Source organism: Urocitellus parryii, chromosome 3 (genome assembly GCF_045843805.1).
Source record: "Urocitellus parryii isolate mUroPar1 chromosome 3, mUroPar1.hap1, whole genome shotgun sequence".
Classification (NCBI taxonomy): domain Eukaryota; kingdom Metazoa; phylum Chordata; class Mammalia; order Rodentia; family Sciuridae; genus Urocitellus; species Urocitellus parryii.
In genome coordinates this window covers 218,966,878-218,990,938 of record NC_135533.1, presented here as the reverse complement: position 1 = coordinate 218,990,938, position 24,061 = coordinate 218,966,878, and the positions used below count along the sequence as shown (strand labels likewise).

The 24,061-nt window shown below is 62.7% G+C and overlaps 1 protein-coding gene across 1 annotated transcript; it reads right to left on the bottom strand.

Annotated features, from left to right (window-relative positions):
- Nucleotides 1-6: 6 nt before the first annotated feature.
- Nucleotides 7-15,293, bottom strand: Btbd2 (BTB domain containing 2). Its single transcript, XM_026414683.2, has 9 exons — nucleotides 14,917-15,293; nucleotides 7,563-7,682; nucleotides 5,948-6,104; nucleotides 5,303-5,408; nucleotides 4,727-4,924; nucleotides 2,423-2,615; nucleotides 2,255-2,342; nucleotides 1,885-2,031; nucleotides 7-1,629 (listed from the first exon to the last, which is right to left on the bottom strand). The coding sequence occupies exons 1-9, from the start codon at nucleotides 15,291-15,293 to the stop codon at nucleotides 1,468-1,470; spliced, it is 1,548 nt and encodes a 515-aa protein (XP_026270468.1). The 3' UTR covers nucleotides 7-1,467.
- Nucleotides 15,294-24,061: the final 8,768 nt, after the last annotated feature.

Genomic DNA, 24,061 nt, shown 5'->3' with positions numbered 1-24,061 from the left:
CTGCTCACCTTTGGCTTGGTGTTCCGTGGCCTGGCAGCACCCTCCCCCCACCCTTGCCCAGGCGTGGCGTGGCTGTCCCTGCTGCCCAGAGTCCACCATGACAACACACCTTGCCAGGCTCGGCTCCGTCCTCAGGCCCCTGCGACCTCTCTTGCTGGCTTTCTTGGGGTCTTGCTGTCCATGGGCGTGGGAACCCGCCAAAGGCGCGGGAGCAGCTGCCACATGGGCCCTCAGGGTGGCCTCTGCAGTTCCCTGCCCCAGGCCCTGTCCCTCCACCCCAGGCACTACCCCGAGTCCCCACCCTGGGCTGCAGAGGCTGACCCTGGGGAGATGACCTGAGCAAATGCGCTGGGCCAACAGCACCGAGTGGGCAGCAGACACAGCGGCTCAGGGCAGCTGCGTTTCTTTCCTTTATTTAAAAAAATCATCTGGGGACGTGGTGTGAGGTGGGCACACCTTCCATGGCTTCGGGGGGGAGCACGGGGGTTCCAGGAGGAGTCAGGGATGGGCGTGGGGTGTGGGGTGTGAGGTGTGCCACACCCTCGGAGCCTCTGGGCCAGGCAGTGGGTGGTGCCCTCTGGGCTCCTGCTCCACCTGGCCAGCCCGGCCTGCGGCTGGGGCGCTGTCCTCGGCACACAGGCCGGAGGCCCTGCTCTGGGCTACAGGGGCCAAACAGCGGGAGGGGCTGGCCCTCCCGTGGGGCTCCTCACCTGGGCTGGGACTGCCCTTGGGGATGGCACAGGAGCCCGAGCCCCCACCCGCGGACTCTTCTCCCTGGGATTTGGGTCAGCGTCCTGGAGGAGGGGACACCCAGCAGGCAAGGGGTGAGCAGAGCCTCAGGTGCATGGCAGGCCAGGCCCCGGGTCCCCAGGGAGCTCACAAGCACAGAGGGAACACAAGACCCAAACCAGTGGCTCTCGAGCTCCCGCACTCGGTCTCTCAGCAGAGAATCGGGGTCCAGGGCACGCAGTGTGCAGCTGGACACGCTCGGGCCACGCAACCAGGGCCTGAGGTTGGTGAGCTGGTCAGAGGGCCCTGAGCGGCAGGGACAGTGGCGGAAGCCCAGCCAGGACCTGGCTGACTTAGGCAGCTCCGACAGCCCTGCTCCCCAAGCCTGGGGGACAGTCTCTCAGGGCCCCAGCCCCGGCCTAGCCACTTCCCCAGTGCCTCTACACAAGTGGCCACAGGGTCACCTTCTGTGATGCTGAGAAGGGGCAGGGAGTGGACGCATGGCCAAGGGAGGTTGGCTGGGGGCACACTGTGGGGTGGCCTAAGTGTGGACAATGACCTCAGGGGCCTGGCTATCTCCACAGGACAGGTGGTGGCAGGAGGTGGCCTAGGTAGAGAGATGACCTCAGGGCTGGCCCTGGCTGTCCTCCATGGAGAGGACATGGCAGAGGGTGGCCTAGGTGTAGATGACTTCAGAGCCTGGGTGTCCTCGGTGGACAGGGCGTGGCATGGGGAGGCCTAGGTGTAGAAGATGACCTCGGGAATCTGGCCGTCCTCCACAGATGTGCCATTGTTGTTCCCAGCCGCGTAGCAAAAGGTGAAGCACGTCTTGGCCCCTGTCGTTGGGGACTCATGGGTCACTTTGCGCAGGCCTTTGGTGCCATAATGGGAGTCGGGACCCTGCAGGGAGTGGGAGGCACAATGGGTCAGGTCTCCCAGGGCCTCCAAGTGCTGAGGGAGGGGACGCCTGGGTGTGCACAGCATTCAGGACCCAACGGGGCCCAGGTGGCCTGGCCCCCACCAGAGGGGTCTTCACCAGGAGGCAGACCCCGAGGCCCAGAGCCGGCAGGAAGGGCCCGAAGCGGGAGGCGCTGTCTGCCCTGGCCGCAGGGCCCTGCTGACCCCAGGGCCCCGCTGACCCCACGGGAGGCCCACCTTGAGCGTGGCGCAGGCCGTGTAGTTGACGTTGGGCAGCACCTCCACGGGCTCCTTGAACATGACGCGGAAGGTGCTGGCCGAGCCGTCGCAGCTGAAGCCGGTGTCGTTCTGGCCCAGGACGGTGTTGCTGTCCGTGTGGATGATCTGGGGGCGGGAGGGGCTGCTCAGCGGCAGGTGGGGCCGGGGGAGGAGGGGCCCCAAGGCCTCCCACCAAGCACCGTGGGAGGGTCTGGGCGTGGCCGGCGTGGGCGTGGCCGGCGTGGGCGTGGCCGGCGTGGGCGTGGCCGGCGTGGGCGTGGCCGGCGTGGGCGTGGCCGGCGTGGGCGTGGCCGGCGTGGGCGTGGCCGGCGTGGGCATGGGGACACACCTGGATGTTCACTTGGTAGTCGGTGGGTCCGTGGATGGATCCGTAGAGTCCAAAGCCCACCACGAAGATGCGCTTGTTAACTGAGAACCTGCGGAGGCCACCACCGGTCAAAACCTGAGGGACCTCAGCCGGAGACCACCCCCGCCCTCCCCCCCGCCCTCCCAGCACCTGATGCGGTCACTGGTCCCGCTGTAGCCCCAGCGGCTCTCCACCTGCTGGAAGCGGTTGATGCTGCACTCCTTGCCCCGCAGGCAGCAGCGCGGCCGGTCGATGAACTCCACGCGGGGCTTGGGGTTCACGGTGAAGTGCAGGAAGAGGCTGACCACCTCACGGTCCACCAGGATGCCCGACTGCGCGGGGCCTAGGGCAGAGGGGCTGGTAGGCAGGCTGCGGGAGGCTGGGGAAGGCCAGCCCCAGGACGCCCAGGACACCTGCCTTCCTCTCACCGTGGCCACGCCTGCCTGACTTCCCGCCACGGGGGCCATCCCCGCAGGGGCCATCCCCTCAGGCCCTGGAGTTGGGGCAGGGTAGCGCCCACTTGCTCACCTGGGTGAAAGCTCAGGGGCCTGCCCCCTTCCCTGGTCCTGGGACCCACCTCCATTCACAGCGGAGGAGGGGAGGGTCCTGGCCACAGAGGGCTCCCCTACAGCGCATCTGAGGTGGTCACACTCAGGCTTCCAGCTCGAGGGTGGGCCCTGAAGGCCTGCTCCAAAGAACCTACTCTAATAGGTGATGACCAGTTCTCCTGGGCAGGCCCAGGGCCAGGGAAGAGCCCAGAAGGCCGAAACCCAGATGCCCAGATGTGGCAGGAGAGTGGATGGGTCACACTTGGGGCATGAACAGAAGTGAACATGGACAGGCCTCACTCGGTACACGGGTGACCGATTAGATGGCCACACACAGGTAGACACTAGCCAGTGGCCACAGGGTGTAGGCAGGGGCAGGCAGGCGCCAGCAGGAACCTCACAGCTCTGCCCTTCTGCACGGGACGCCAGACCCATCCAGCCTGGCTGGACCCGCCCGGGCCCCTCTCCAGCTGGCTTCACCAGAGCCCCTGGACCACAGCCCCCGGAGTGACGGCCCCACGCTGAAGAGCCCCTGACAACAGGACAGAGGAACTAAGGGCAGGGCCTTTAAACCCTTGAGGACAGACCTCGGCCAAGCCTGCACCTCGAGACACCAGTAGTCCCCCTGCACCTGGCACTCCCAAGTGAGCCAGTGAGCAGCACATCCCCCGGGAGGACGGGGTGGGCAGGCGGCCACCTACTCACTCCAGCCCCAGCCCCTGCACTGCCTCCTGCCCCCAGAGCCACAACGTCCCTGCCACCACAGGGGAACAAGCCGGGAGAAGGCTCCTACAACCACCAAGTCACCTGGGGGCTTCACCACGGAGCAGGGCAAGGGGTGGGATCCTCCCTTCCCCAAGGTCAGGGACGCTGCTTTGGCATCCGGGCCAACCTGGTCTAGGATCTGGGGAAAGGGCACTGGCCTGGGGGTGGGGGCTGGAATGGGGCCTGGAGACCCTGGTGGCAGCTCTCAGGTGTCTGACCCAGCAGACAGGTGACCCATAGGGTCACTTCGGGATGAGGGGAAGATCAGGGCTCTGGTTTGGATGGGGGCAGAGACACGAGGTGGGTCCCAGAGGTATGGGTGTGGCCCCTAGTGGGAGTGGGGTGCAGGGCAGATGAAAGGACAGGGCTGCAGATGTGCGGGCAGGAGGCCCGATGCTGCCGGTCAGGTGGCCTTCGGCCCTGGCGGAGGCAGAGGGGAGGGATGCAGGGACAGCCAGGCTGAGACCATGGTACCCTGGACCGAGGCCAGAATCTGCCCTGCTGATGCCCATACACACAGTGTGCGACCCCAGGGTGGGGACGCTGAGGTCTTGCCCAAAGCAGCGCCCCGTCCAGCCGACCCTGCTCCCTCCAAAACGGATCTGATGAAGCGGCCTCTGCTGAGCACCCGGGTGGGAGCAGGGCGTGTGGACCTGGTGAGAGGGGTACAGTGCCACCAGCCGCGGGTGACCTTCCCAGTGTTCACACGAGGCAGAGGCACGGTGGAGGCTGGCCCCCATTTACCCTCCAGCTGGAGACCCAAAGCCCACCACAAGCCCACGGTGGCCGGTGGCACGCAGTGGGGCCCACCACTTCAGACGGCCTAGCCCCAGACACAGAGGCCTGAGCCGGACCAGAGCCCAAGAGCCCAAGATGTCAGAGCTGCCCTCCCAGGCCAGCGCTGCCCACTGACCCAGTGGCAGGGGAGGGCAGCCCTGCAGGCAGCGGGGCCAGGCGGGAACGCGAGGCGGGTGGGCCTGACCGCGGAGGCTGGGGCCCAGCTCTGCGCTGCTTGCATTGCCCAGCTTCCCCTGACCCGGGCCCCCATGGCCAGCCAGAGAAGCCCCTGGGCTCCTGGTCAGAGCTCTCGGAGGTGAAGGGCAGCCCGCGAGGGCCGGGGGCGGTGCTGGCCCACAGTTACCTGCGGCAAACTCCTCGATGGTCATCAGGGGGAAGCGGATGAGGCCCAGGGCCTTGCCCAGCACCTTCCGCTTATGCTCGGGGGTCACCTGCAGCTGTTGCCGCTGACACTCGGCCTCAGACCAGCGGACGACGGCGTTGAACAGCCGCACCTCGCGTATGCCCAGCGTGTCGCGCTCCAGGACAGCCACCAGGGTGTCTGCGGCGGGCAGGAGGGGCCGTGAGCTGGGCGCCCACCCATGGCTGGGGCTCGGGGCTGGGGCTGCGGGGAAACCTGGCCCTGCCCGAGCTGGGGGAAAGGCCTGTGGGCACGTGCCACCCCCACCCCCTCAGGGCAGCCGAGCACTCAGTGAGGGCCACTTCACCCAGTGGTCCCCAACAGGGGGCACTGGCCCTGGGGAGGAAAAGTCTGCTGACCCATGAAGTGGATGGGGTAGTATAGACTGGGATCACGTTGACCCCAGGACCAGTGTCCGGTCCTCGCCCAGCAAGCCCTCTGCCACGCTGCACAGAGCCTGTGGCCACCCTAAAATCCCGTCCCTCCCAGGACGTCCCCCGGGCAGCCCGCAGTGCTCACCCAGGTCGATGTCTGTGAAGCCCTCTGCGGTGATGGCGTCCGCCGTGTTCTTGTCGATGCTCTCCAGGCACAGGCTGGCCAGCTGCGGCTCGTCGAACAGGCGCGCCTGGCAATGGGCAGGCGTCACCCTGAGCCCGAGGCACCGCTGAGGCACAGGCCTGGGGCACGGCTGCTTGGGAGGCAGGGAGGACGCCTCGAGCCAGGAGTGGGGACCAGCCTGGCAGTGCCCTCTCCAAGCACCTGCTGTGGTTCCAGCTCAGCCGCGGCCTTCGCAAGGCCTGGGCAGGGCTCCTCCCTCCGCCTCAGGGCGGCCACCACCCCTCACAGGTGTGTGGCCCAGGCCAAGGGAGACCCCAGCGAGAGGTCTGAGGACCCCACCCCTCGGTGCCCAGAGCTGGGACCCAGAGAGCAGCACGCTTCAGGCACCCAGGGCCCTCCTGGTACCCGAGCTCCCTGGGCAGGGCCACCTGCACCCCTGCCACCCCCACCGCCTGGGCCAGCTGCTTCCCCCCACCCGCCTCCCCACCCACCCTGGCTCCCCCCCCCCCCCGGTGCTGGGCGGGTCCCCCTGCTCGACGGCTGGCCCCTGGCCACTCTGTGCCCCCTCCCTGGCCAGCCACCTCCCAGCTGGCCCTCCCCGCCCACCTGCGTGAGCAGCATGAAGGCGTTGTCTGCCCGCAGGTTCTTCTTGAGGAACTCCACGCAGTGGGCCTCCAGCGCGGGCACCGCGTACTTCTTGGCTGTGTACAGCGTGGTCATGACCGTCTCAGGCCCGATCTGCACCTCATCTGAGTACAGGAACCTGAGGAGGTGGACACAGCAGCCATGACGACGGCTCAGGTGCCCCTCGACCTTCAGACCCAGTTGCCTGCCCTCAGGTAGGCAGGGTCTGGCCACCCCGGCTCACCAGCCAGAAGGCTTCTTCCAGAACCTTCCAGAATGGGCCCTGGGCAGCAGTTTGTGACCTGGGGACACAGCATGAGAGAGCTCCCTGCTGCTCACAGACGAGCGCTGTGCAGTGCTCCTCTGTGGCTCCCCTCCCGGGCTGTCACCTTGGCCACTTCTGGTGAGTGACAGAACCCCCAGGCCAGCCAGGTCCTGCGTGGCGTTGACATCACTTTGTCCACCACACTGAACGTGGACCAGACTGGGGGTTGGTCGAAAAAGCGAAAGTGGGCTGGGGTGTGGCTCAGGGGTGAGCGCTTGCCCAGCACAGGAGAGGCCCTGGGTCCCAGCCTCAGCACCCCCCAAAAACAAGTCAATAAAGTGCAGTCACACTCTTCAGAAAAGGCAGAGCACTCGGACACGGCCGGGGAAGCGACCCTCCCCACGGAGGCGGCAGGCCCCTCTCAGACGCGGAGGACACAGCAGCACCCACACTGCCAAAGGTGCGGCCCACATGTCCCTGGGGGACAGCGTGGCCATGCACACCTGCCATGTCCTCAGCCAGCGCAGGAGCCAGGTGGAGGGACCCGAGGACCTGGGGCTCAGACACACAGGTCACAGTGTAGGACCTGGTGACAGGAGGATCCAGGACAGGGGAGGGACAGGGGACTGCTCCCGGGGGCCGGGTTACTTGATGGGAGACAGAATGCAGGGCTGCACACCTCTGAGCCCACGGCTAACCTCAACAGTGCAGGGGACAACCACCCCACAGGGTCCAACCAGACTGTGACTTCCTCTTTTGGAGCCGGGGACTGAAGCCCGAGTGCTCCGTCCCTGAGCCACACCCGAGACCTCCTCACTTTCCATCTGGAGCCAGGGCCTTGCCAGGCTGCCCAGGCTGCCCTGGGACTTGCTGTCCCCCCTCGGCCCCCCAGGGGCTGGGCACACGGAGTCCCCACACCACGCTGGTCAGCGGGAGCCTCCCTGTTCACAGTCCTCAGGCTGCAGAGAGGGGTGAGGCGCTCCAATGTGACCTTGGTCTGCGTCTCTGGAGCGCAAATGAGACCTCATGCCGTGTCCCGGGGAGCTGCCAGAGAACCCATGCTGACCAGGCCACCGGGAGGCGAGGCTCCCCAGGGTCTGGGGCTGCCTCAGCTGAAAATGCCCAGCCCCTGGGGGACGGGGACGGGCGCCCGGTGGCCAGCACCTGTGGGCACACACGCAGCCCGGCTCACCCCAGCGCTGCGAAAATTGAAGGTAAAAAAACAAAAACACTTACGGGGGGTTCTCCAGAGCCCAGCCCACCCACCCCGGGGCGCGGGCTCCGTCCTGACTGCGTCCTGCCCACACCTCCAAGAAGGGCCCCGAGGCTTACTTGAGCAGCGCCAGGAACGCGGCCGGCTCCACGTCGGGCAGCTCGATCTCCGTGGAGGTGGTGGCCATTCCCCCGTTGAACATGGCGTCAAAGACGGCGCTGCCTACAGCTAACACGAACCTGGGCGTGAGAGAGAGCGCCCGTGAGCCACTCGTGTCTCCGGCCGGGCCCTGGCCCCTGGGGACCTCTGGGGCCCCCACCTGTCCATCCCCCACTCACTCCTGCACCCGTTGAAGGCTCCATGTCCAGGCTATGGGCTAGACACGGGGACCTGGCCACAGACAGGCAGAGAGGACAAGTGGCGGGTCAGCCTGGGAGGCGGGAGCCAGGGACAGCAGGGGAAGGGCCTTCAGGAGGCAGGACAGGCGGGGCCAGGCTGCCAGGTGACCCCCAGCTCTGTGAAAGCAGAGGGGCCACCCAGCTGGTGTGGCCTGTGTGGGGCTGGGTGGCCTTCATGGTGACAGTCAGGACAGCTCTGCTCGGTCCTGGGCAGGGTCCCTAGGGAGGCCCCACCAGGGCTCCTGGGAGGTGGAGCCGAGAGCTGGGGCTGGGGGACAAGCACACAGCTTCCCCACGGTCCCTGGGAGCAGGAAGCCCCGGCGGCAGCCCCTCCCAGGTGGGTCACACTGGGCACCTGCTGGCTCTGAGCGCCCAGCACCCACACCCTTCAGTGGGCGGAGCACCAGCTCCAGGTGGACCCAGGCCCTCCCTGCTCCCGGGCAGCCTGCTCCTCCCTCCCTGCCCCAGGTCTCCACCAGGCCCCTGCCACCTCATGTGCACAGTCATGCTGGAGCAGGTGGCCCTGGCCCACAGAGCTGCTCCGCCCCTGGCCCACACCTCACTGCCACCAAGAGCCTCTTGGCCTCCCGCAGGGAGAGCTGACAACCAGGCCAAAGCCAAAGGCAGAAACCAAGTGGTGCCTGCTGGGCTGGTGTGGCCCCCAGAGCCCAGGGCCACCTGACCAGGCAGTGGGGGCAGTGCCCTGTGGGGCACACAGCAGCACATGACCCTCCCCAGGGTGGCCGCTCCACCCCACACTCTGTCCAGGCACCCCGGCAACCTTTAGCCTGGCCTGTTGCCTGGACACCTCTGCAGGTCCACAGTGCGTCCACAGTGCGTCCCCAGCCCCTCCTGGCCAGGCTCCTCCTCCCAGAAGAGCAGAGTGGCAGAGCGCTCGCGAGGTCCTGGGTTCCATCCTCGGCACCACGTAAAAATAAGTAAGTGAAGGGGCTGGGGGTGTGGCTCAAGCAGTAGCGCGCTCGCCTGGCAGGCGCGGGGCGCTGGGTTCGATCCTCAGCACCACATACAAATAAAATAAAGATGTGTCCACCGAAAACTGAAAAATAAATATTAAAAAATTCTCTCTCTCTCTAAAAAATAAATAAGTGAAATAAAGGTGTTGTCCACCTACACTAAACACACACACACACCCCACGCCAGGGTGTGGGACGGCCCACAGCACCACCAGCGAGCAGCCCAGGCGTCCGACAACAGGGAAGGCCCCCAGCATGGCCACGCACCCCTGGAGCAGGAGTGGACCTGTGCTCAGTGAGAGCCAGACACACAAGGCCACAGCCTGTGACCCAGGGACAGCAGAGTCCAGGACAGCAGGGTCCAGGGATGGACGTGGGTCATGCCTGCAGGACTGGGGAGGGGACAGAAGTCAGTGCTCACTGGGGACCGGTTTCCGTCTGGGACATCAGGAAGCCCGGGAGGTGAACAGCGGGTGCCCTGAGTGCGGCTGACGGGCACAGGGTCACCTGAGACAGTCACTTATTTTGGCATTGGGACTGAAGCAGGGGTGCCTCAGCCCTCTGTGCCCCCACCCCGCACTCCTTTTTATTTTTTGAGACAGGGTCCCGCTAAGCTGCCGAGGCTGGCTTCAAACGTGCCCTCCGCCACCTCCTGGTCCCTGGAGTTACCCCAGTACCACTCCTGGCCTTGACACCAGTCAAAAGCTAAAAACAAGGAAAAATGGTAAACCACTCTGAGAAGAAGCCCCGGGCTCCTTTGGAAACCCAGGCAGAAGACCAAAAGTGGGGCTGGGTGGTGGCTCAGGGGCGGAGCCTCGCCTGGCACGTGGGAGGCCCAACTACAACTGAAAAATAAATAAATAAAAATAAAATGAAAGACCACAAGTACTGCACCCAAACCCCAGCTCATCCCCAGCACCGCTCGCCCGCTCACTCGACCAACAGGAGTCCCTAGGACACCCGACATGACACCGGCAACCAGGCACCACAGTTCTGAGCGGCCAAGGTCAAAGAAGAAACAGGGAAGTCAGGGCTCTCTCAAGTGGAACGAGGGTGGGACACCTCGGAATGGGCCCGTGCAGCCAGAACAGCACCGGGAGGCTGTCTACACACTGTCCAGCCCGGGAAGGGGTGGCAGCGCCACCAAGAACTAGAAGAAAGAAGAGCAGACAAACCCCAAGAAGGAAACAGCCAGTCCGCTCCGAGCAGACACAGTGAGGTGGGGACCAAGAGGGGACCCCCGAAACCCAGGGCTGCTCTTCCAAAGAGTCCAACAGGGCCGGGCTGGGGCTCAGGGGTGCGTGCTCGCCTGGCAGGCATGAGGCACTGGGTTCCAGCCTCAGACCACATGAAGACACTAAAGACCGTCCACAGCTAAAACAAGATAAAAAAACTCCAACCAACGCTGGACGTCTGGTAGAGGGATCACGACCAAGAGCGAAGACGGGAGCTACACAGCCGCGAGTAAAAGGGGGAGTGTCACCATGAGCCTCAGTGCACTTAGGAGGACCCGACGGGACTGCTGGGAACAACTCCGGGCTGACCAGGAAGGCCATGGGCATGGGAGGCCACTACTCAAAAGGACACAGAGAAAGTCCAGATGAGCTTGTCACCAGAGCCCAGTGAGACTTCAAATCCTCCCCAAAGAGAAGTGGGTGGCTGGGGGACCCGAGGCCCTGGGAGGCTCAGCACAGCCAAGGCTGAGGGCCCTGGCTGCAGGTCCTGCCCTGGGCCTGCGAAGCCCCTCCGGGAAGATGCTCTCTCAGAGCTTCTCGGTCCTCTGGATTTGGTTGGATTTTTCCTTTGGTGCTGGGACTGAGCCCAGGGCACTCTACCACTGAGCTATGTCCAAAGCCCTTTTCGCTTGAGAGAGGGCCTCGCAGGGCCACCCAGGCTGGCCTGGAGCGTCCAGCTGTCTCACCTCAGCCTCCAAGCTGCTGGGAAGGCAGGCGAGGCCTCCGCACCGGGCAGCAGTTTCTCTTAAAATGTGAAGCATAAATCCTCCTGGGCTGCACCAGCCCTTCCACCGAGGTGCTGACCAAGAGGAGGGGCCAGGGAAGCCCCGAGTAGAACTGGGAAGGCCCGTGACAACTGGTGGCAAACCATGGGCCGTCCCTTTGAATTCAGCTGCAGAGTTCAATTTATTGCACTTTAGCAATAAAAAGAAACAGACCACTGAAGCAAGGAGCCCCCAAGGCACGACGGGAGCTCAGAGCCGACCAAAGACCACAGCGCACAGCTGACCACTCACATCTCTAGCCCTCGGCGACGGCCTGGCTGGGGGAGCAAGAAACCTCAGGGTGGCCTGAGGGCTCCAAAACCGGCCCACAGGGACGGTCACCAGTGTCCACTTTCTACAGAGCCGACTACCCAACAAAGACTCCAAACACCAGAAGCAAAGGCCCTTGACGACACCAGGCTCCAGAGACTCAGTGACAAGTGGGAACCTCCTACCTGACCAGGACACTAGTCAGAAGCCAGCACCCACACGACACTCAGCTGTGAGGAGAGGCCACCAGCCTGGGAGGCGGCCCACCCATCACCCCAGCTGCTCAGGAGGCAGACGCAAGTTCAAGTCCAGCCTGGGGAACGAGAGGCCCCACAGCTCAGAGGGCAGAGGGCTCACCCCACATGCACAGGGCTCGGGCTTCCTCCCCAGCTCCCCCCCAAAAAAAGTCTTGACAGAGATAAAATAGGAGGCATCTGCTCTGCCCAGCACCCAGTGACGGCCACCGAGGAACACGCAGGACGGGAGCCCGCCTCTCCGCCCTGCAGACTGCTGCACCGTTCCCACAGCTCGAGGCCCCGCATGGGGCCAGCAGTGCTTACGAACTGCTGCCCTGAGCCCCAGCAGGTCGGCATCGACTGAGCACCTACTGTGTGCGGGCCTCAGGAGCAGGGCTGCACTGACCACGCACAGCTGACACCACCCAGGGCCTGGCCTCTCCGTCTGAGCCTCCGTGCTACAATCACGGGGTGCTGGGGCCACACTGTGGCTGGGCCCTGGGAGGAGGGTGGCCTGGCATCACCTCGGAAGCCAGCCAGCCCACCGGCTGCAGCTTTCCCCGCTGAAGCCCCCGCGGCGCTCCCACACACCAGCTCCCCTGGCTCCTCTCTCTGCCCAGGACCCGTCCAGGATCCCACGGTCATCGTGCCTCCTCCCACAGACTTTGGCTTGGTGACAGTCCCCAGGCCTGGCCCAGTGTCCTGCAGGGCATCCGCAGCACTTGCGTTCTCTTGTGACTACACTGGGCCTGCTGGGTTCTCCCAGCTGCCGTAGAAATGACCACACAGGGGCGGGCGGGGCTCAGCGGTGGACGCTCACCTCGCACGTGCGAGACCCTGAGTTCCATCCTCAGCACCACATACAAAATAAACAAGTGAAATGAAGGTGCTGTGTCCAACTACGACTAAAAAAATAAATAAATATTAAAAAGAAAGAAGTGACCACACACGTGGCTTAAAACCACAGGAGTCTACCCCTCGTCCTACAGGCCACAGCCTGGGGCTGAGGCGTGGGCAGGGCTCCATGGTCACAGGGCTGCCTCCTGTGTCTCCAGCTCATCAGGACACTTTTCACTGGATTTGGGGCCCACCTGGGGAACCCAGGGTGATTTCACCTGGAAAGACCCTTTTACAAGCAAGGTCCCATTCACAGGTCCCAGGGATGCGGATGCAGGCACCCGGGGCCTCCATCCAACCCAGGGGCCATGGTTCCAGGAGGAACAGAGAGGAGGCACCTCCTCATACCCATCAGGACACGCGTGTGCAGGTCTCGTCCAGGTGGCACAGGTGGGCCCCAGGGTTCCAGCCCTCATTACCATCCTCCCTTCCCACTCTCCTCTTTTCGAGGTACTAGAGACGGAACCCCGGGCACTACCACTGAGCTGCACCCCAGCTCTTTTATTTTTTGAGACAGGTCTCACTAAGCTGCCCAGGCTGGCCTGGGACCTGCCATCCTCTGCCCCGGCCTCCAGAGCCCCTGGGATGGCAGTGGGTCCCCACACCCGCCCGGAGGCAGGGAACTCGGGATCTGGGAGCAAACCCCCAGACTCTAGCATCCCTGAGGGAAGACAGGGCTCCTGCTCCCCAGAGCAGCAAGTGCTGGGCTTCCATCAGCATGGACTGGCCTCCAGCCGGGCCTGTGCCCACACTGGGAACGAGGCTAGGAGCTCTCCACGCACGGCCCCACCACGGCCCTCACCAGGTTCCAGCCCACCCTGTTCCCTCCCAAGCAGCGTCCCCAGAGGTCACGAGACCCCTGCGCAGCCTCCCACCTTCCCTCACCCTGCCCTGCCCTGGGATGCAGAGGAGGGGAACCCGCCATGTCCATCTCTGCCCCTCCACCGAGTGCCCGGGGTCTGCAAGCTCCTCCGTAGCCACTCCACATTTCAGTGGACGGGGCTGGCCAGACCCCAGGAGCTGTCCCCTGCCCTGACTTGCCCAGTGCCTCTGGCCTCTAAGCCTGCACATTCCTGCACCTGTGCTCCCCTCCCCGCTCCACCACCCTGGCAGCCACAGACTCCTCCCAATTCTCTCTGGAGGTCCTTACACCCACCTCCATAGCCCCCACTTTGCCACAAACCTATGAACCCTCAAATCCAATCAGGTACAGGTGCCCAGATAGGTCAGCATGAGATAGGGGCACAAATACCCTCAAACAGAAACCCTGGGACTGAGGCCAAGGCAGGAGGACCACAGGTTGGAGGCCAGCCTCAACAACTTAGCGAGACCCTGTCTCAAAATAAAAAATAAAAAGGGCTGGGGATGTAGCTGAGTAGTTAAGCACCCCTGGGTTCAATCCCCAGAGCCCAAAAGATAAAAATATAAAAAGAAAGAAAGAAAAAGAAACCCTGAGTGTGAGTCTCCAATTCCTTGTGCAAATGGGCAGGAGCTCTGCCTACCCTGCAAGGGCGCAGGGTCAGGAAGGAGAAGGTGGCATCCTTAGAGACAACTGCTCAGAACCCAACCCACGGTCAGGGCCGCATGGCTATGAGGAGGCTGCCGGACAAGCAACGAAGGCGTCACAGGCCACAAACTGACCAGCCTCTCGCTCCAAGCTTGTGGGGAAGGAGAGAGGCCCAGTCCCTGCTGCAGTCAGAGCGGAAGCCTGCGATACAGACAGGGAAGGTCCTGGGGACCCTCCATGAACAAGGCCTCTGGGAAAACCCAGAGGGGACCCAGATGCACAGCCATACCCAGGAAGAGGTAGCAAGAGGGGTCTCTAGGGCACAGGACCAGAACAAGCCACAGGCCAGAGAGGTGTGGAGGGCTCACAGCAAGGCCAGGACAACATTCCAGGCCAAGCACACCCCCAGCCCCCCCAGCCAAACCCCCCACCCTGCAAAATGAGGAGGGCCCAGGGAGCCCACAGTGGGGGGCACCTAGGGGCTGCACCCCAGACCAATACCTCCTCTTCCAGAAAGGAGACCTGCAGATACAGAGGGTCCAGGACAGGTAGAGAGTGTCCAAGAGCTTGGGCCTGGAGGTGGACCTCAGCTGAATGGGGAGGGAGGGGATGGCAGTCGTGGGGTCCTGAGGTAGAGGAGATGGGTGCAGGGAGATTTCAGGACAACCAGGGCCAAAGTTGGAGGGGATTGCAGACACAGGGGCGGGCTAGAGATGGCGCGGATATGTGGGAGTACCAAGGGTAGCAGGTCCCAGGCTCAGAAGGTTCCCAAGGCGGGTCCCAATGCAGGAGCTGGGCAGGAGGATGCGGGGGCTCCTGGCGCAGGGCAACACGAGGATCTGAGGGCTGAGGAGTGCAGGGGTTCCGGGGCAGGCTGCGGCACAGGGCCTGGGCAAGGGATGGGGTCTTGGGTGCAGGGGTCCAGGTCCAGGTCCTAGATAACGGCTGGGGACGTCGGGAGGATAGTGGGTGCAGAGCCTGAACCTAGTGGTGCAAGGATTCCTGGACCGGCTCTGGAGCAAAGCCTGGATGAAAGGTGCAGGGGTCCCGGCCGGCGGTGGAGACCCGGGGATGCAGGGGTCCTGGGGGTGCAGGGTTCCCGGACGGCGGTGGGGACCCGGGGTGCAGGGGTCCCGGAGCTCCGGCGCTGGGCCCGGCGCCCTCGGTGTGCAGGCCCGGCCGCGGCGCCCACCTGTGCGCAGGGATGCGCTGCGAGCTGAGCCCCTTGCCCACCAGGAAGTGCACGTCGCACAGCACCTCGTTGTTGAAGAGGAAGGCGAAGCGCTCCTGCACGGTGGGCTTGGTGGCCTGCCAGTTGTACACCGGCTCGCGCAGCAGCGCGGCCCCCGCGCCCGGGCCCGCCGCCTCCTCGCGCTCCGCGCCCGCGGCCTGCGCGTCCGCCCCGGGGCCCGGCAGCGGCGGCGGGGGCGGCCCGGGCGCGGCGGCGGCGGCGGCAGCATTGCCGGGGGCCGGGGCCGCCGCGTTGGCGCTGGGCCCGGGGCCGCCCCCCGCGCCCGGGCCGACCCCCGGCGGGCACGACGCGCGCCCGCCGCTGCCACCCGCCGCCATCTTGTCGCTGCGGCGCGGGGGAGGGGCGGGAGGGCGGGGAGCAGGGGAGGGGAGGGGACAGAGGCGGGGCGAAGAGAGGGGCGGGGCTGAGGAGATGGGAGGGAGGGGCGGGAGGGAGAGAGGGAGGGGGAGGAGAAGGCGCGAGAGAAAGACGCGCGGCGCGGGGGGGCGGGGAGGCGGGGGCGGGGAGGGGCGGGGCCGAGGAGGTGAGAGGGCGGGGCGATGGGAGGGGCGGGGCTGAGGAGATGGGAGGGAGGGCGTGAGGGAGGGAGAGGGAGGGGCGTGAGGGAGAGAGAGGGGCGTGAGGGAGGGAGAGGGAGGGGCGTGAGGGAGAGAGAGGGAGGGGCGTGAGGGAGAGAGAGGGAGGGGCGTGAGGGAGAGGGAGGGAGGGGCGTGAGGGAGAGGGAGGGGCGTGAGGGAGGGAGAGGGAGGGGCGTGAGGGAGAGGGAGGGGCGTGAGGGAGAGGGAGGGGCGTGAGGGAGAGAGAGGGAGGGGCGTGAGGGAGAGGGAGGGGCGTGAGGGAGAGGGAGGGGCGTGAGGGTGGGAGAGGGAGGGGCGTGAGGGAGGGAGAGGGAGGGGCGTGAGGGAGGGAGAGGGAGGGGCGTGAGGGAGGGAGAGGGAGGGGCATGAGGGAGAGGGAGGGGCGTGAGGGAGAGGGAGGGGCGTGAGGGAGGGAGAGGGAGGGGCGGGAGGGAGGGAGAGGGAGGGGCGGGAGGGAGGGAGAGGGAGGGGCGGGAGGGAGGGAGAGGGAGGGGCGGGAGGGAGGGAGAGGAGAAGGCCGAGAGAAAGATGCGGGGAGCAGGGGCCGGGCGCGGGCGGGAGCGAGGGTGGGAGGGACGGCTTAGGACTCTGGCTGGGAACCCAGAGGCTGTCTCCAGGTCTCACCCCAGACTCTGGATCCTGTCCCCAGAACCTAGATGGGCCCCCGGACCCAGGATCAGAGCCAGGACCTAAGAGCTCAGACCTTGCATCCCAGACTGGGCCCACAGGCCCCAGGTCCTGGACCCTGGACCTTGGACATCAAGTCACAGACTTTCCAGATTTTCAGGGACATCAGACTCGAATCCTTGGGCCCAAATTCCAGAGGTGGGATCCTAAACCCTGGGCCACCGTCCAAGATTCTGAACCCAAGACGTTCATATCTCAGACTCCAAATTCCAAATCCCACTTTGGAGACCCAGAGGCCAGTCCCTGAGCCCCACACCCTGACCCCAGACCCAGTGGCCTGCCTGTGGTGTGGAAAGGACTCTGCTGCTCCAGGGGAAACTGAGGCCCAGGGAGGCCGACATGGATGGGGGTGCTCTGTGCCTGCTACAGATGGCTGCACAGTGTCCCCTCCAGCCACATCTAGGGCCCAGTGTCGATGAAGGTGGGACCCGTGAGCACCCAGCACACCCACGGTGCAAGGTGCAGGCTTGGAGGGCCTGAAGGGGCTCCCAGAGCAAGCTGCTGGACCCCAGGACTTTGCCCCACCCAGGAGGCACGGGAGTCAGCTGGAGCCCCAAAGTGCCCTGGGCAGCCTGAGGTGCCATGGGCCGAGGAGCAGGTCAGTGCTGCCCATCCCCATAGGGGTTGGGGGGACCACCTCCTGTCCCTACCTGTGAGTGCCCCCTGACCATTTGGCACCTCATGAGTAGTGGGAGACCCCACCCTCAGGGTCTTGTCCTGCACACTCACATGGAGAAGGGAACTGACCATGACACACAGGGAGCCGCCAGCCCACGTTCCACCCTTAGGTCCACCATGCTCCTGTGCAGGCCTCTCCAGTCCTTCACCTCCAAGCAGATCAGGAACTGGGCTTCCCAGGGTGACCTCACTCCCAGCTCTGCTGTCCCACCTTGAGCTCTTCTAGAGGGGCTGCAGTTTGCATTGCTAGGGAGGCACCTGATCTGTAGTTTTTGAGTAGGGGGCGTGTTCTCATTCTGTACTGTCCCCACCAATTCCACAGAGCTCCCTCCCCATCCCCCTTCTTCTAAGCCTGCTCCTGAAGGACCTGAAGCCCCACAGCTTGCACTTTCTCAGCTTCTTATTCTTTAGAATCCATTCTCCAAGTGTCCAGCAGGAGGTTTCTTGGAGCATCTGTTTGCAGTCCTCCAGGGGCCACTCTTGGGTTGTTTTATTTGTTGTTGTTGCTGAGGGACTCACTAAATCACTAAGGCTGGCCTTGAACTTGCAATCCTCCTGCCTCAGCCTCCTGAGTTGCTGGGGTTACAGAAGTGCACCATTGTGCCCAGCTATCAGGGATCTCTTGGATAGAAACTATCCCCATGTGCTGGGGACAACCTCCATCTGCTTCCACAGAGGAAGCCCTGATCTGGCCCTGTCTTCCAGAACATTCTCCCATCATCCTCTGCAGCTGGGTTTTATGGAGTCCGGCCCACCACCTCACAACCTCTGGCTTAGGAACAGAAATTTACTTGAGGCCTGACCATAAACCTTTACAACCACAAACAAAGGCAGCCGCAGCCTGGAGATAAAATGTTTTTAATTTGTTTCATTTTTAAATTAACTTACTTTTCTGTTGCAGGGACAGGATGTAGTGTAGGGCTTCCTGTCTGCTAGGCAAGCACTCCACTGCTGAGGCGCACCCCCAGCCCAAAGCCTATTTTATTTTCCCACTCTGAACCTAGGAACAATAAAGGAGTAGCTGTGGAAACCCCGAGGGTCAGGAACACTGGTGGAGACCCATGGATCCCAGAGCCGGCAGCCAGGGTCATTTCCAAGTCCCTTTTGTATGCTCTATGAGAATCTTAGCTGTTCTCCCAGGGGCCGCCACGCCTGCGGTCCCAGCAGCTGGGGAAGCTGAGGCAGGAGGCCCCAGGCCAGCCTGGGAAACTTGGCGACCCTCTGACTCAAAAATTTAAAAGTGAAAAGGGCATGTGTGTGTGTGTGTGTGTGTGTGTGTAGGTCAGTGGGAGAGCCCTTGGGGTCAAATCCCCAGGACCAGAAAGGAAGGAATGGACCGCGGGGTGGGAGGGAGGAGAGGGAAACCCTGGCTCCCAGACCCTCCTGGCCCTGCCCCGGCCACCTCGGGCCCACTGCCTGTAGTTGTGAACAAAGCTTCATGGACACTACTGTGCCCATTCCTGTCCTCTGTGCCTCTTCTCCCCATGACCTGCAGAGGGGAGCTCAGGTAAGGCCAAACAGGTGCTCTGTGTGGCTCATTTTTTTCTTTACTTTTTTTTTTTTGGTATTGGGGTTCAAACCAGGGGTGTTCTACCTTTGAGCCAAATCCCCAGTTCTTTTTGATTTTTTGTTTTTATTCTGTTTTGAGATAGGCTGTCACTAAGGTGCCCAGGCTGGTCTCAAACATGCTGTTCCTGTCTCAGTCTCCAGATTGCTGCCACCATGCCCAGCCTCTGACTTTCTATAAAAAATGCCTGCCACCCCTGCTCTGTTAATCTCTCCTTAAATTCTTAGCCTCTGACCCCAAATATAATTTTTTTTTATTATTTGTCGAGTCATGTAAGTTTATTTATTTATTTATTTTCTTTATTTTTTAATCTCAACACAGGGTCTGCCCAGCTAACCTGAAATTTGTTTCCCTCTTGCCTGAGCTTCCTGAGTCTCTGGGGTTGCCCACGTGGGCCACGGAGCCGGGCCAGGTCTTTCTGAAGTGTTCAGTTATAACTTGTGTCATTTCTTCCTTCTTTTGTCTGTCAACGTAAGGTGTAAGTCTGGGTCAGACTACCAATATCCAGAGTCAAAAACGCCTCCTGGCTGGAGAGAAAGGGCTAAGACGTAGCAGCCCCCGGTGAGGGTGAGCAGCCCCCGGTGAGGGTGAGCAGCCCCCGGTGAGGGTGAGCAGCCCCCGGTGAGGGTGAGCAGCCCCCGGTGAGGGTGAACAGCCCCCGGTGAGGGTGAGCCGCCCACTGGCTCACCGGCCAGTCCTGGGCAGGGTCAGGAGGATGAGGGCAGTCCTGGGGTGGCGTGGGGTGGGGGCCCCTGGCCTTCCATGCCTGCAGGCTGCTCTAGCTCTGGGCCTTTGTTCTGAGAGCTAATAAATGTCCTGGTCAAGCAGACCGGCTAGCTTTTCCATCACTTGTGGCCACACGCACATGACTGCTGCGGCTGACCCTGGTGGCCACCTTCCAGTGCCTTCCGTTAGTGATCTTTGTCCCAGCAGTGCCGGGGAAGGCCAGTGCTGTGTGGCTTACGATTATACAAGCAGCCGCCTGACAGTGCTTCTGTGGCCTCATGGCACAGGATGCACCAGAGAAAGATGAGGCTCTGCTGGGGCTGGGAGCCAGGAGCTGACTGGGAAGGGACGGGGAATGTGTATGAGTTTCATGTGGCTGCTGTAACACACTGTCACAAAGACAGGGGCTTAAAGCAACACACAGCTGCCCTTGCAGAGTGTGGAGGCCAGAGGTCCAACAGGGGTTGGTTCCTCCTGATGCCACAGGAGGCCTCCTCCAGCTCCCGAGGCCCTGCAGCCCTTGGGTCCAGCCCCCTCCTCCAGCACCAGAGCCAGGAGCACAATGTCTTTCAGGCTCTCAGACTCTGACCCTCCTGCCCCCTCTCATGAGGACCCTGTGGTGACACAAGGCCCCAATGACCCAGAATGACTCTCCATCTGAATTCCTAAATCCATCTGTTGTGCCAAGTCCCTTCCGCTATGTCAGCCCTGAGCTGGGAGTTGGACATCTCGGGGGTGCGACTCTATCCACCCCAGGGAGACCGCGAGTTCTGTGTCCTGAGGGACCTTCTGAGACACAGTTGTGTCTGCTTGGAAACTCGGCCGTGTTCACTGAAGATCTGTGCGAATCCTTGTCTGAAATTTTACTTTCAAAGAAAAAAGTCCATCCCACAGCTATATTACAGCTGGCTTCAAAACAGCCTTTGTCTGCTGGGAGGAGTTGTGTGTTGTTAAAAGACATTTTGCAGTAACTTTAACCTCATTTCTGGGCTCACTGAATGTTCCTTTCTTCCAGCCTTCTTGTCCATCTTTTAAAAGAATCGCTTGTCTTTCTGATTTATGTGTAGAGTGATTATTTAAGAAATAATAATAATAAAAAAAAGGCTGATGCGGCGGCCACGCAGCAGCTCAGGAAGCTGAGGCAGGGGGATCTCAAGTTCAAAGCCAGCCTCAGCGACTTAGCAAGGCCCTAAGCGACTCAGTGAGACCCTGTCTTAAAATAGAAAATAAAAAGGGCTGGGGAGGTGGCTCAGTGGTTAAGCACCCCAGCCGGGCTCAATCAGTCCCCCATACCAAAAAAGAAAAGAAAGAGGAAAGACGCTGGGCACAGAGTCCACGCCTGTGGTCCCAGCAGCCCAGGAGGCTGAGGCAGCAGGAGGATCTCAAGTTGGAGGCCAGCCTTGTAAACTTAGTGAGGCTCTCAAAATAAAGGGCTGGGGGCCTGGGGTTGTGGCTCAGTGGTGGAGCCCTTGCTAGCACGGGTGAGGCACTGGGTTCGATCCTCAGCACCACATAGAAATGATAAATGAAATAAAGGTATGTGTCCAACTACGCTAAAAAGCATTTTCCAGGGCTGGGGATGCAGCTCAGTTGGTGGAGTGCTTGCCTTGCATGCACAAGGCCCTGGGTTCCATCCCTGCACCCAAAGAAAGAGTGGTAGGAAGGAAGCGGGCGCGCAGGCCTGGGGTGGCTCTCGAGGAGCCCCGAGTTGGGACTCCACAGGACCTGCTGGGGGGAAAGTCACTGCCCTTGCCCTAACCAGTCGCGTATTCACTGACCACTGCCCAGACGGTCCTGTTCAGTGTTGCTGAAGTGAGTCCTGCAAGCTCCGAGCTAGGAGAGGTCCCAGTGGCAGAGTGCGGATTCCTTGGCTTCCCCTTGGTCCTGGGAGTGGCCGAGTGTGAGGCACGACCCTGCTGCGCCTGGACACCTGCGGTCAGCCAGGCTGCTGTGGAGGGATCAACACGTGAGGCTGGTTCACCACGTTCACAAAGGACAAAACAAGGTGGGCACAGGGCACACTCCTGTGGTCGCGGCTGCCCGGGAGCTGAGGCCCGAGGATCCCGGAGCCCAGGAGTTTCAGGGCCAGCCTCAGCGAGCCCTGGCCAGGGGAACCCTGCGCGGCTACCAGCAAGGCAGCACCGGCTCCTGGGGCCCTCGCCGCGCTGGGGTGGAGCCCGGGGCCCAGGCACGCCGGGCAAGCACCCACCGCTGAGCCGCACCCCAGCCCTTTTTACTTTTTATTGAGACAGGGCCCGTAAGTTGCCGGGGTTGGCCTTCAACTTGAGATCCTCCTGCCTCAGCCTCTCTGGTCGCTGGGGTGATGGGCATGGCCACTGCACCTGGCCTGCAGCAGATTTTCTTTTACTTTTCTCCCTCGGTGCTGGGAATGGAACCCACGCTGCACCACTGGCGACATTAATTTTTAAAGGGTCATTTTGAGCGTCTCACCGGATCCTGGGACCACCTGGCCCGGCCGGTGGGCAGTGGCCTCTAGAGGGCGCACGTGCCAAGCCGCTCCCAGGGGGTGGGGTGTCATTTGTCTCCCTTCGGTCCTTCCCTGGCCTCCAGCTCAAGGACACTGGGACTGTCACAGAGGAATAGCCTTCACCACCAAAATGCCTGGCATTGAGGAGATAAAAAAGACAGAGGGTCAGCAAAAACTCAGCGGGAGGCCATAAGAGTTGTGGGGCCGGGGACGTGCCCAAAGGATGGCACTTCACCTGAGGGTTACTTTAGGCTGAAAGCATTTGAGCCCGCGAAGCCTCCTCGCCCGACAGAGGCCTAACCTCCCGTGGAGGCAGCGCGGGCTTCCTCTGTCGGGCCTCCAGTGCAGAGCAGAAGCTCTCCAGCCTCACCTTTCCTGGGGGCTCCCTTCCCGCTTGGATATTCAAGGCGCGACTCCGGAGGCTGAGGCAGGAGAGTCGCAAAATAGAGGCCAGCCTGGGCAATTTAAAATAAAAAGGAAAAAGGACTGGGTGTAGCTTCGTGGTAGAACCTGGGTTCAGTCCCCAGTTTAAAAGAAACAACAGCAACAGCCGGGGACTAGCTCAGCCCATTGCCGACTCATTGCCGAGCGTGGCTTCCGTCCCAGCACCCCAAAACAAAACGGGGAGAACAGTTAAGCCAAAAACATGGCCTCCACCCTCTCGGCCTTTGAATCTAGTTTCCCAGGTAGGAGACATTGAGAGGTGGCCCAATTAGCTACCCCAGTGCCCCTGAAGGTGGGGCGTCTCGGAGGGAGGCCTGGTCACGGGAGAAGGGCACACTGACCCAACCCTGGGCACAGGGTCATCTCCACGGGGCTGCTCCAGGCTCCTCAGCACCTGGCTGGCTCTCCCCAGAGCACAGTGTGTGCTAGGGCCTGGCTTCAGAGGTCACCCAGCTACTCCCAAACGTCCCTAGGTCGCCCTTCCTGGCCCTGTGTATTGTGGGTGATGACACCCTGATAGCAAGTGTCAGACAGGGGCCACCCCAGGGACCCCCGAGTCGGGACCCCACAACAGGACTTTCCTTTTAATTAATTTTTTCACGATGGAGGTTGAACCCAGGGGCGCTACCGCTGGGCTACCGCTGGGCTACAGCCCACCCCCGGCCCTTTTTATTTTTTATTTTTTGAGACGAGATCTCACTCAAGTGCCAAGGCTGGCCTTGAACTTGGGATGCTCCTGCCCCAGCCTCCTGCGTCTCTGGGATGACAGGCATGGCCACTGTGCCCAGTGGAGGGTTTTTAAGGCAGACTCTCCCCACCTCTGTTCCTGGCTCTGCAGGACATCCACTCGGGGCACCTGTTGGGGCTGTTGCCACATCCTGGGAGAATTCCTTCTCTAGGTCAGAAAACAGTCCTGGGCCACCGCTGGCCAGCTGTCCCGCTGCCGCCCAGCTTGGCTGCTGTGGCCCCAGGGGGTTTCCCCCTTCAGGTTCCCATTGCCCCCAAGGCTGGCACCTACTTCACCTGGATTTGGGCACTCCTGGTGTCCCCGTGGGGGCAGTGTGTCACTGAGGAGTACAAACACCTCATGTGGCTTCCTGGCCCCAGCAGGGCCACCTGGAGGTGTGCCCTTGGCCCTTCCAGCCTCCTCTGAGGGGCGGAGCTACAGGTGCCCTGCAGGGGACTTTGGTGGCTTCTCCTGCTTCCCTTCCTCTTGTGAGTCCACCTGCCCTAAACAGGGTCTCCACACAGTGGACACGGGGCTGGGCCCTTCTCTGCGGTGGGTGTCCTGGGCCCCACAGAATGCTGGGTCCCCACTCTCTCCAGGCGGGACACCATAGTCCACAGTCCTTGAACCACAGCGGTCCCTCAGCCCATCAGGGAGCTCTTACTGCCTGTGGGGTGCTCCGGGGGCTTCCCGGGCCCTGGATTTACCCCCTTCAGGACTGGGCTTGAACCCAGATGCCCTCTGCCATGGAGCTGGGCCTGGCCCCTGCTGCCCGGTCCTTTGCCCTGGGTGAGGATCTTGCACACGCCTTCGCTCACAGACACTGAGCAAGCCAGGAGGCCGCTCGGCTCTCCCCGGGCCAACCCCAGAGCCCCGGGGCTCCCTGGCCGGCTGCCCTGACTCTTGCCAGGCCTGGGCCTGAAGTGCACAGATGTGCTTCTGTGCCTGTGTGTGCAGGGGGCATGGCAGTGCCACATGCCAAGTCCCTGCCCTCCCAGGTGGCACCACGTCCTGCCCGCCCTGCCTGGCCATGCCGCTGACCGCTCCCTGCCCCCTGCGGTCTGCCAGGAACAGCTTGTCCAGTGAACTTGCTCTAGATTTTATTTTTGTGGTTTCTTCTCAGCCAGCCCAGCCCGCCCTCTTCCATGACTGGTTCTCCTGAGCAGTGGCAGGAAAATCCTGGAACTGGA

Excerpts from the sequence above, each read along its gene's own strand:
- Btbd2 (XM_026414683.2), bottom strand. The coding sequence starts at position 15,293 with ATGGCGGCGGGTGGCAGCGGCGGGCGCGCGTCGTGCCCGCCGGGGGTC. Across the intron at positions 6,105-7,562 it reads GCGTTCCTGGCGCTGCTCAA|GTTCCTGTACTCAGATGAGG; the intron begins GTAAGCCTCGGG and ends CCACCTCCTCAG. Across the intron at positions 2,343-2,422 it reads GGGACCAGTGACCGCATCAG|GTTCTCAGTTAACAAGCGCA; the intron begins GTGCTGGGAGGG and ends TGGCCTCCGCAG.